Source organism: Ruditapes philippinarum, unplaced genomic scaffold (assembly GCF_026571515.1).
Source record: "Ruditapes philippinarum isolate M1 unplaced genomic scaffold, ASM2657151v2 ctg68_1_1_1_1, whole genome shotgun sequence".
Classification (NCBI taxonomy): Eukaryota; Metazoa; Mollusca; class Bivalvia; order Venerida; family Veneridae; genus Ruditapes; species Ruditapes philippinarum.
Window position 1 is genome coordinate 302,041 of NW_026860464.1, and position 13,427 is coordinate 315,467.

General features: G+C 29.6%; 1 protein-coding gene across 7 annotated transcripts in view; it reads left to right on the forward strand.

The window, feature by feature from the left end:
- The window catches only part of LOC132760160 (Na(+)/H(+) exchanger beta-like), a 133,078-nt gene that overhangs the window by 86,453 nt on the left and 33,198 nt on the right, over nucleotides 1-13,427 (forward strand). For 6 of the 7 annotated variants that reach the window (XM_060752071.1, XM_060752070.1, XM_060752072.1 and 3 more), the window contains exon 2: nucleotides 6,233-7,039. In XM_060752071.1, coding sequence (XP_060608054.1) covers nucleotides 6,727-7,039 — 313 coding nt within the window. In that variant the 5' untranslated portion in view covers nucleotides 6,233-6,726. Of the gene's footprint in view, nucleotides 1-1,904; nucleotides 2,062-6,232; nucleotides 7,040-13,427 lie in introns of those variants that run through there. The other variant, XM_060752069.1, reaches the window with a different exon arrangement.

Consider the following 13,427-nt stretch of genomic DNA (forward strand, 5'->3'; position numbering starts at 1 on the left):
TCAATTTCCCCAATTTAAATAAATTTTTACCTATTCTCTTTAGCACGTTTAGTTGTTTTGAGGCTTTTTTACAGATATCAGAAATATGATTATCAAATTTGAGTTTAAAATCAAAAGTTACCCCTAGAAGTTTAACAGATTCATCACATTGGATTGTACTATCATTTAAATTGAAACTAATATTTTGATCCCTAGTTTTTTTACCAATAGCAATAGCCTGGAATTTGTCGGGGTTTGCTTTCATATGATTGTCCGAAAACCATTGTATTAATGACTGACTATCTGACTCTAAAGATTCAACAACATTGTCAATGTTTGTGTCACTGCATGATAAAGTGTTGTCATCTGCATAATTATAAAGATCACATTTGTGTACAAAATCAAAAATGTCATTTAAAAATATGTTAAATAATACTGGGCCTAGAATAGAACCTTGAGGAACCCCTTTATAAATATCTTTGAAAGAACTTAAATTTGATCCAAGTTTGACGCATTGTTTCCTATTTGTTAAATAATTAGTTAATAAATCTAGGGCATGGTCGGAGACCCCATAACATCTAAGTTTCATGAGAAGGAGGTCATGGGGTAGGCAGTCAAAGGCTTTTGACAAATCCATTAAAATAGCTGCTATGTATTTGTTTTCATCCAGTGATCTTTTCCAGTCTTCAGTAATTTTAAGTAGAGTGCTTTGACAGCCGTAACCTGGTCTAAAAGCAGATAAGTAAGTATTAAAATGGTCATTGAAAAAGTCAGTTAGTTGGGTATTAATAGACCTTTCGAAGATTTTAGATAAGATTGGAAGGATACTAACAGGTCTGTAATTACCTTTATCTAGAGTACTATTTTTCTTATGGACCGGAACTACCTGAGCTATTTTAAGACTATCAGGAAAGATGGATGACTGGAAACTCAGATTAACCATATTAGTAATATGTTCCACGACTGAAGGTTTAGAAAATTTTAAAAGTTTAGCAGATATGCCATCTTGACCGGTTGCTTTTTTAGATGATAATTTATCAATCTGTTTACTAATGAAGGAATTATTTACAGGTTGAAAATTGAGTTGTTTATCAGATTTAAGATTATTTCTTATAGAATTAAGGCTAGGGTGATTGTTGTTGATTGGTATTGAGTCTGCACCAATGTCCTTAGCAACATGTACATAAAATTCATTAAAAATATCACACACCTGGGACTGATCACTTACTAGAATATCATTTTCACATAAAATCATGTCCTTTTTTACAATAGTACCTTTATTTGTTAAAAATGGTTTAACAGTAGGCCAAAATGATTTATATAGATATACAGTTATGAAAATATTGTAAGTGCCAAATGGCAACATTGTACATTTGTTCTATTAATGGTCGAATTCCTAAAAGAACAATCATCTCATCATGCAATTATTTTATAATATAATGTATATCATTTGAATAGCCTTTAATTTGGTATACTAATCATTCTTCGCAACCAGTGTTTAACACTTTATTGTAAGCATACACAATAAGTTCCAATTTTGTATCAAACCATTATGTATGCTATTTCATATGTAACATATTTGTACATTAGTGTATTGTTGATATGGGATAATGGTTAATCTTGTCATTATAGGGGAATATTCGCTAAATATATACAATGCTCATATAATTGTGCAGCTATTCTCATTGAAAAATTCAACACATTACTATACGACTCCAATAGTTCAATAGTATTTTCAACAATGTTAGATACTGTATACAATAAAATGTACATTACATACCACAATGGCAACCTACTGCAAACCTAAATACTTTTGGCAACTTGTAATGGGAGAACAATTTGCCAACACTGTATTGTATAATTATTATTCCACAACCTAGATACGTTTGCCTTTTTCACTGGAGGTAAGGAAAATACTGGTGCACGCAAGTGTTTGATGTAAGTAATGATAGCATTAGAATGAGGAAAGATATGTAAGATAAAATACATCGTATACAATCAACACTGATTGATTACATGTGATAAGTGAATTACCCTAGACAATTGGAAGTCGGTATTTACAAATGCGTTTACAAGAAACAGGTACATGTATGTAGTGGATGTGTTTATAAATAGGTTTTAGTGGATACATTAAATTTTATACTACTAGTTATGTAAATAATACTGTCAAAAATTTATTGAATTGTAGAGTAAATATTTGTTTGTAAACATATATAAAGAGCAGTATTCTTTTTGTTTTGAATAAATGGTGTTCAAAAGGTAACTGATTGTCATTTCATTTATGGCATTCTAATATTTTATTTTATAAATTTATAAATCCCAAAATTAACGCGTTATGACAATAGCTTATGCAAGACATATGTAATATGTAATTCAACTGAATAAAAGAATACTAAATTTATCAAATATTAAACAAAACAAAAAGATAAACGTTGTATTATTATATCAATATTTTAAAAGACTGCTAGTGACTAAGGAGTAGACATTATTTGAAAAGTGAAATGGTCCATAATAATAGAGGGTCTAAAATCCCACTTATATTTAGGTTGATAATATTAAATATCATATGTAATAACAGAACAGAACAGTTCTGTTTTGTAATAACAAGCCATTATTATGCTCATTGTAGATCAGATCACGTTTTCCTCAACATTACGATATTGGTATTTTATCTCTGCAATTAACGTAATTTGTCAAACATATTTGAATATTGTAGATATATGAGCAAGTTAATTGCAGCAAATTAGTACAAGGTTCATAAACAGTTGTTAGACAATTAAGTATTGGTATGTGACTGGAATACTCTCACACATTAATACTTGGTTTATATCAAACAATTAGCAAACGAACAAATGGAAATGAAAACATACGAAATATTATGTATAGTTAGTGATAATGATTCAATTAAAGTACACAATCAGATGTGTCTAATTAAATAAATGCATAAAGCTATATCAATTTTGTCTGCACTAAAGAATTATTATCTAAATGTTGAATTTAAATAATATTTAAAAATCCCTCTGTAAAATATTTACGTTGGTATATTATTCTTTTGAGCGAACGGTACATGCACATTATCTTTGCTATTTTAAAAAAGCAAAATAGCAGGCAGCAAAAAAAATTTGTTTTGGAACGTTTAATCCTGTTTAAGCACAGTTTCCATTTGTGTAAAAAAAGAGTCATTGTAAAACCTATGTCGAGACTTGACCATCAGAATATGGAAACATATTTTACAGCTTTTTATTGTTATAAAACTATTTCAATAGATATAGCTCTTATATATTTTAAGTTCTAAATCGTATATAAATTTTATCTGAGGGCAAACATGTTGATATAATCAGCATATTATAAAATTATGATAATTATAATCATTTTATGATGATAATAACTTGTTAAATGATATGTTGTTGTTTTTATCTTTATTCTACGAACAAGAACTGCATAGCTCCGATAATTACACAGGTTTACAAGAATAAATGTTCCTGAAAATATTAAATATCAAAGCCACCAGGGAATTAAGAACATCGTTATTGCTTTCCTATTAGAGTAATAGTAATATCAAACATCTATAAAACAATATCATAAACCTATAAAATAACGTTTCGTCGTTTTTTCCCTTTACAGCAAAATATAAACCGGCTTAAGGACTATCTAGTTTATTTTGGCTTAGACTTTAAAGTTAATAAGGGAGGCATATAAAAGCTTTAACGAGGATTTACGGTGTTTTCTAATTAATATAAGATTAGCCATGAACCCGAATCGTCTTGTTCAATGTCCGAAGTATACACAATTAACCTTTGCGATCAGTCACTACTTTAAAGGCTTGACTTAATCATATGGAGTCTGTAATTTTCAAGTAATTTTGTTATTTTTAATGCCCCCAAGGGACCAACCTTTTCCAAGATTTGTATGTGTTTGTGTGGTCTTTGAATGAGAATCTGACGAACATAATAATTATGAAAAACACTTGTTGAATTCGTATCTTTGATTCAAGAAATATACTGTAAACTATGGAAATCTATTTGGAAGAAATGATTTCAAAGCAACATATTCGACAATTTGATAAAAGTATAGAGTGGTGAGTAAATTGGTACAGATTAAACTATATACATATACATGTATATCTTTGCGAAACAAAATATATGTGCAACAAAGGAGAATCATTTATATATATGTTTAAGGTAGTAAATTGTACGCAAGAACTTATTCATATTGTAATATATTTGACAAATTGCTTTGAAACTGACTTCAAAACACTTTCATTACCCCCAGAAAGTAGCGTTTGTCTTCTTTTAATAAAGCACATCAGCGCTCTGGTCTGATCACCCGTTTTTTGTTTTTGTTTTATTTTTTATGGTCTTTCTTTTTTTCATTGTTAAATCGATGTTTCTGAAAGAGAAGAATACCTACTGAGGCCTACATACAAATTGGTTAAAGCATATCGTGCTATTAATTGGTTGAATTCTTCAACTTTACTTCGAGTGTTGTCTTCTTTTTGGACAATGAAACAATCGATGTATAAATCTTGTCAATCCATATAATGTGTAAGATCAATCACAAAATACTTGTCACTGAGTATAAATAATAAAACTTCTATCAAGATGACAATGTTGTGTTATCTATCAAATCTGTAAGTACTCCCATGGAAAGAGAGAAAACTGACGTATCACAGAAATGAAGAGGTCATTATGAAAAAGACACGGAATTGAGCCATCTTAATAGCTTGTCAAACAAAGAAATGTGATTAAACACTATTATGATCAGATCAAATAGAAAGGATAAAACATCATCGCATCTGTTACTATGGCAATAGCTTATTATTCACAGCAATTCATTATAGTATTCATATTTTCTCTAACTATAATGACGTTTCTATTGATTCAAAGAAGAAAGGCTATTCAGTGTTGAAACAAGCCACTTTACCGTCTCCTCCCGATCAGCGTCACACCATACAGAAATATTCAGCCTTATGATGTTTGTCCGTCCTTATATAGAGATGGTTGCTTGTACCCTTCTTAATTTACTTTCCTTTCTGGTTATGCATACAATTATTGGACTTAAAGGCATAAACTTAAAGGGAGACACATGCAAAATTTTCATTTCTTCGTTTTGAATTTTTCATTCATTATTATGTAAATGTCATCAAAATAAATACACTAAGCAGTCACAGGAAATGGTTTTTTACTCCTTATAAAGAATAAAATTGTGGTTTCCTAACTTGACCCACGTGGATCAGGCTAGAGTGTTAAGATTTCACAATAGTTGTTACAGTGAACAAAGAAACATTAAAGAACATGTCAAATGGATGGCTTAGCCTTGTTTCAATGATACAATATCGACAATAGTTGTTGCGGTATCTTCAAGGGTTTGTTCAAGTCATATGACTTGTTTTAAAACTACTCGGTGATTCTGTCGGCGTCTAGAATTCGTTCAGCATATATAGATGTATTTTGAAAAATCCCAAAATATGTAGAATTTATACAGAATTTCATGCTAGAATTTTCAAAAGTTTCGTTTGAGCTTGATTTGAGTAGTACATTTTAATATCTGTGTCATTAATTTGCCAGGGCATAAAGAGACGGGTGTTATGAATGTTGACAAAATAATAAAACAAATAAGTGATAATCTGAAGAATAACGATAAAGTAGAATGTTAATTGGAATTAAGTCAATTCTTTTACTAATTAAAGCAACATTTAAGATATAACTTTTTAATGTATGAAATAAATTTGTATGTAAGTTTCGTTCACTGTATATATGGTTTGGAACTTTGAAATTTAAATTTAATAAACTAACAACCACTTTAATAATGTATGCCATTTAGTAAAAATTATTATAGATAAGTTTCATACGAAAAAGATATGGTTTTATATTTGATAGTTAAAGTAGATAAAATAATAATAATTTGTAAACTTAATTTATCCAAATGACCCTTTAATAATTAGCTCAACATGTATGATCTGCATCTAACTTAAAGGGGAAAATTCAATTCTATTACGATTAAGTTATTGAAATGGTATTGGAAAGTGTCACAAACGCTATCAGAAAACGTTTTATTCATTTGAATTTGTATTTACATTTCTATATGTTTGATATACATGCCATGATTTTAAGAGTTTGGGTGAGAAAAATATTCTCACTGTGTTATTGATTAAGTTATCGATAAATAGTACTATGTCATAAAACAATTAGGTTCATGATTATCTTTGATAGAATTCATTATTCTAACACTTATGTTTTTGATGTGGTTTCAGGTTTTATAGCAGAGACATTCGATATCGATCCGGACATATATCAGGACAAGGACTGTATTGACAGCACCGAGAACTCTCATTAGCGAGTTTTTTCCGTCACAGAGATGAATAGGTTTACATTTCAGAAGTTATGAACTATGTATATAACTGTGATAGTGTTGGGAAGATATATCGAAAACACTGAGCCTGCGGTGGAAAATATCTTTAATTTGAGAATATTGGCTTAAAGTTGTACAGAAATTGAAATGTGTTTTCCCTGAACAAAAGAAGAAAATTATATTAGAAGTGTACATTTATCAAATTTAAAGGATTATTTTGTGCCACACGCTGAATACAAAATGCATTTTGTCAAAGTATAATTAGTATTTTTATAATGACATTACGCCTTATTATATTGTGTAAGCTGGAAAAGGGATATTATAGGACAGAATGTTTTAAATTGATGTTTAGACATATAACTATTAGGCAGCGAACGATTATATATTAAAACGGGTATGGGTCTTAAATTAAAATACCGGATTTTGATCGGATTCGCAATCATTGTGTGCATTCATTCAAATGTGGTAAAACCGTCACATTTTCTAGATGATCATGGATATAACGTAGATATAGCAAAACGGAGCACGCACACTAAAGGCGCTGAAGCTGATCCAACCGGAGCGAACCATACAAACGAGACAAATGGTACTGAGAGCCACGTTAAGCATGTCCATCATTCCATGCACGTGGCAAGTTGGCAATTTGAGCGCGTGAAGTCACCTTTTATCATATCAGTATTTTTGATAGCAGCCGGGATAGCTAAATTAGGTAAGAATGTTTTCACTTTTAAAAAATTCTTTGCAACGTAACCTTGCATTGAGCTAAAGAAAACACGTTTCTCGTCCATATCAAGAATAAACTATTCCAATATGGTCAAAATAAACTGTAGACCACAAAAAGCAACTTCAGATCAGTATTTATACTAAGACAGCTGCAGGTATTCAAAAGATATTACACCAAACGTTTTAAGCAGTACCTTCGCGTCATGCTACTTGCATTAGTTAAACATGTGGTTAAACTACACCAGTTTTATGTTTACTTTTGTTCAATTCGTCTAATTATGCGCTGAATACTCCTGTTGTGAGAGAATAAACCGATTTGCCAAAGAGTTGTCAATGCCCATCTTCAACTTTTTTGAAAAACAAATTACTTTTCTTTTGAGTTTATTAAAACAAAAGTTATTGTATGATGAAACGTATTAGCATGTATTAGATCGTATTTATAGCTTTATACAATCTAATACATGTTAATACGTTAACTCATACTCGTTCCGCTTCGCAATTCATACCTTTCCAAATGTACATTAAACATATACCGTAAATACGACTAGACGCAAATAGTTTATTGCTATGACCTAAAGCACTTAAGCAGCATTACCCTAATTGAATCTGTACAATATGCGGCGAAAGAAACAAAATACATAGGATATTGAATTGTGCCATATGACATTGATATACGTACAAAAAGTAACGGTCCATATGAACCGATACGACTTGTTTTAAGTGTTCTTTATAATGATGTTTTTGCTCATAAACTATTACAAATTTGTCTTCAAGAAATCTGTTTAAAGTTTGAGACAATGCATCTTTGATTTTGCAAACAAAAATCATCTGAGTTTTGTTAACAACAAAATGAATGATAACAGCAACTAATTGACATTAACTAATCTCAAATTGCATTGTTGCGCATCTACAAAGATATACTGTTTTGAAATCATATTCAGTTTTGTTACTTTTATATGAATATTGTATTCATATCTGTTCGAAAATGATGTGGTTTATTGTTATGAAATTTAATGGGTAAATACGCACACCTAAAGTATCATAAGCAAATGAATATTGTACGTCATTCGTCACTATCTATAAGTACAATTCAGTACTTCAACACCTCAATATTGTATTAATTACAGAACAATGATGCGTTTCATTTGTTCTTATCAACATTGAAATACTTACGGAATATGTGCCCTTTGTAAACCAAAAGTGTATTATTACCATTTAGAATGAACATTTCAAACGAGTTCAATAGACTAAGTATACAAACTGTTGGTTCTTCAAGAAGTAGATTTAGAAAATTGACAAACGGGAATAATCTTACCAGACAAACATACACCCCTGTATATAAAACAACAATGTATAAGTGTATTAAAAATGAGATGTAACACATTGAAGATCAGATAATACAAAAGATCCTGGTTTAACATCAATCATTTTTCAAACTGTTTGCCTCTGAACATATGTTTTTGAGGTTTATGTCATCAAATATGATGAAATACTGTTTTCAACTGGGTTAAAATGAGACGGTTTCTCGGTACCTCTGTTTTAAAATTCTGTGTAAAATATATTGCAAGCATATGTCTCATTTAGTTTAGACATATCCTATTATACATAAATATTATACATCTTACAGTTTATACAAAACATATCAAATATGTTTACAAAACTGGATTAGAATGGAAGACATGTTCTTATATAGAATTAAGTTATTCCACTAAATTAATGATTTACATGTTAAAATGTACATGGATGTGCTATATTCATTACATTGAATAATTGAGAAAAAAAAGAAACAAAATAGATGGGTTGATATTTGAAAAGAAAACAAAATAGATGTGTATTGTATTACTTTAAACAAAATACTTCCATTTAGTGTACCTAGAATGAATACACGATTTATTATATAAAAGAAAAAAAAACTTTGATTTAATTTTTCAATACATTTGAATAAAAAAGACTTAGTTTTCAAAAGTTAATTTATAATGGTTCGTACCTGTTATTATGAATATGGATACCCGTTTGAATTCTTAAAGCTTTTTTATCACTTACGGTTGTAACAAAAAACTGGGCTATTTAGTCATTCAATGTCTAATTGGTAACAAACCCATTTAAATGTATACGTACCTTTGATAAGCGTACATGATTGCCAAATGAAACATATCAACTGATAAAACTTATTAAAGTGATAAATTGTGTTGTTGTTTTATCTTTTCATCCAAACGTGACATAAAATCATGCGTGCATTACCAGTTGTCTTTAAATCTAGACACATATCAGCGTTTGGTTAAATTTCCTAATCATATTCTATCGTAATTAGCTAAATGGATGTTTTCTTAAAATATTTCTCGTCTGTAGGTACACCTGTAAGGTTAGGAACAAAAAGATGCATAGCATGTCCCTCTTAATTTATCAATATTTAGTTCCTTCTTTTGGTGAAAAATCTTCTTCAGACTAGACATAACTCAGTTGTTTTTGGCATCAAACTTCCGTCAGCCGAAACTGAAACACTTATGAAAATGCTTGATGTTCCGCGTACGTGAAAAAATATAATAACATCATGTCACTATAAATAACACTTCTAAAACACAGTCTAACATTGGCCAAATAATTTTCTTTGACGTACAATGTTGTCATTGAACATATCGAAGTTTTGCATTTAAGTCTATATAGATATATATTATATTTCAGTAAAGTCTAACAATTATTTTCAGATAGTTATCAAAGTGAACTTTTGTTTTTATCGTGCAGTTAAGCAGTACGTAATGAAAATGTAATGCCATACACTTTTGATAATTTCAAAACCTATTTTAAAAAGAATATTGAATCAACGTTAGTTAAAGGAATACAAAATGAACAGTTTTCATCATGTGTCAAAAGAAGTGACAGCTGCTGGTTGTTGTGCTATCGAAATGCCAAGAAATAGCGCGTAAGTGCAGTGAAACTCTGCAAGTTTTGTTCAATTAGCATTCCTTTGTACCTTTCTAATAACATGCCATTATACACTCGTAAAGAGCGTATGAACTTTTCCTAAATATGTGTTTCTAAATAGTCTATATTTTATTGTTTTATTTCCTGGTCATTGCCAAGATATTACTGGTGTGCAATGACTACTCTACAGAAATAATCAACTACAACCAACGATTATTTTTATACCTGTTGATTTTGTTGATTATATTGTCGAAAGAAAGGTACAGGTTTTTGCAATGTCAATACAAACTTGTACAAACGTTTGTTTGAAAAAGATATTATCATTTCCAATTTCAACCCATTGTTGTTAATGCTTATGTATATTTTTTTCTCATTTCAATATAATAATGTCTAATTTCCGTAAATTTTAAGTAACACTTTTCATCAATTAACTTCAAATCTAACGATTTAAAGACGTTGAACTGCATAATAGTAAAATAACTCATTGGTTGCATGATATTTGACAGGAAATACTCAGCGTTACACTATGTTTAGATCATTTAAAGACCATTTTTATGTAAAAGTATTGCTTCTAGCTATTTAACATTTTCTGTAATCAATAAATGTTCCTGTCTAAAAGAAAATACGTGTTTATATTTAAAAAATAACGGCATTTGTCATACCAGACATCATAAAACAATCGCAATATTATTATTGTGATAAATGCCGTAGAACCCGTCAATATATTTGATAGATTGGATAAAAATTCCAATCAAGTGAGGACGCCGTAATTCAATTTGTCTGCTTCCCAGTATTGAAATATTGTATTCTCAACTAAATGAATTCTTAATTCTTAGAAATATGCAGTATATTCGAGGAAGCTATGCACCCAATGCTACGTAAAGTTCATAGGGAATTATTTGCTTAGCTAGCTCGTGTCGATCCCTAAAACATTACTGTGCTAACAAATAATGATATTAATTTGATGTTATTAGACTTGAAAGTGGCAACCTAGGTAAGAATAATTTTAATAGTATACGGATGTTACAGTGAATTATCAAAGTACAAATTAATTCTTAATCGATTTTTCATGGTCTTAGTTAAATTATGTTACATTCTTATTGGATTACATTGTAAAGGCATTGCTTAAAACTGCTTATCGAATTACATTCATCTATTCGTGTCTTCTTTTCATTTCAGATTGAATATATTGTAAAGTTCAAATAAATATATTTTTTTTTGGTTCAGCCCTGTATATAAAACGCACAATAGAAAATGTTACCCCTTTTTTGTTCGATCTATAGTGAAAACTGAATACCAAAACAGAGGAAATGAATCCACATGTTAAAAGGAATAATAAATATTAGGCATTAATCATTCTGTTTGAAATAAAACTATATAAACTGAGATAAATAGAGATTCTAAATGTATTTTGTTATCAAAGTTGAGGGATCTTTTAATTTCAATGTGTTTAAAATAAATTAATCTCTGCTTCGTAATGTGTGCGCAGCTTTTATGTAAGACGTAAATTATTTATTCTATATACATTTTGCGTATTTATATTATACTCAACATTTTGAAATGATAATTTATGGAGATATAAACTCCAAATGCAAAGCTGTAAAATAGACAGAGAATAATCTGTAACGTACTCGAAAGTTCGCAAAATGTCGCGTTCTACCTTAAAATGAAAAGTACTTTCGGTGGTTGTGGTTGGCGTGTTTTAGAAAAAAGAACAGAATAAATTAAGTTACTAGTTACAACAGAAAACACATATTTTTAAAAATTCTAATATTATGCCGATATTCTAACGTCATCAAGCATTTTTTCTATTAGAATTATGAAATTTATCAGAAAAAAGTAAAACGCAGCAGTACCATCGGTTGAATAAGCATTTCTCCTTGAAGTTTGCGTTTAATTATAGTAATCAATATCGAAAAGATTGCTTTGCAGATTTACGCTTAAATTTTGATACATTACGTCTCTGTTTTTAATATTAAATGACTATTAAGTAACTATTTCTTTTTATTCCACAAATTACAAAATATAACCAATGAAGTTTCCGCGTTTACACCTCGTGATATTCTAATAGAAATCATTATAAAAACACACACTTAATATAAAATGTCATGACGCCACCTACATATGTAACACCATTTGGTGATACTTAAAACATTGAGCTTATAGTTAGGCGATATTGCCTGCATTCCATGTAATAAAGTCTTATTATATCATGTGATAAAACATAATCACACTCGTTGCTATTTAAAAAAGAAAAAAATTATATACAGCTTACCACAATATCGTTAAAACGTAAAAACGCTCTTTGATAATTTTTTTGATATACATGTAATTACTTTGTTATACTTTGTTGAGTACAATACTGAATTCTGTTGCACAAGTACACATTTGTCAATACTGGGCAAGACGCGTGCGGAATACAAAAGGTATTTGTTATAGAATCTTTGGACTTGAAGACAAATATTAGAGTTTATTTTTAAGACTGGGTCCAATAACGATTTTGGGGGGAGAATACATGGTGCAAACGCTTGGAGTTTATTTGCTACATTTTAAAAGCTGTTTAATAAGAGTCTAAATGAACAACTTGTGTCGTAATTGTTTCCTGTAATCCGTAAAGTATGGTACCTTGGAAAAATTCTTTAAGTAAAATAAAAACAGAACACGTGACTGGAATGTGTGTAATTGGCAATAATGAGCGATCATAAATACATAACTGCGGTTGTGTTCGAAAGTATTCTTCAAAATGTTTACAGGGTTATACAATTGTAATTCCGAAAATAGGTTTGGCATGAAGAGACATTTTCTTGGGTATTTTTCATTTTGGTTGAGTAAGATATAATCTATCCCCCAGATTCATGTTGGCAGTGAAAACTGTTTTCGAATGTATACATAAATGAATGTTACATTTGATTAGTTTCCATGTACTTAATGTCAAATTAAACAACAAAGCAAAGTAGCAATCATATATTGCTCTCTTTTAAATGTATATCAGTTTAGAAAGATGTACATTAAATGTGATGATTTATGATATAACGACCATCAAATATTCAAAATATAATATCTTAATAAGTACAAATTTAACCCTAATTTAATAAATGATGTCTTATTTAATTATAAACATCGTTAAGAAGCCTTGTCTATGAGACAACTTATACTTTCGTCAAACATATTAAAAATTTAAATTAGCGAAAATTTCCTCCACTTTTAACAAGATTCGACCATATACCGCTTGATATCAAATCAACTATTATAATTATTTAACAGTTTTATAAACTAAAATGTAAAATGATTTTCAGACAAGTTAAATTATCTGTCCATCGAAAATGTTTGCTACTTATTTTTGTAACATAAAACGAAAGACACAAACTAAATTGAAGAAGTGGTATAGGCAATATAACCGTTTACGTAATTTGTATTAGAATATATGACGGATCAAATAATATAAAGCTGCA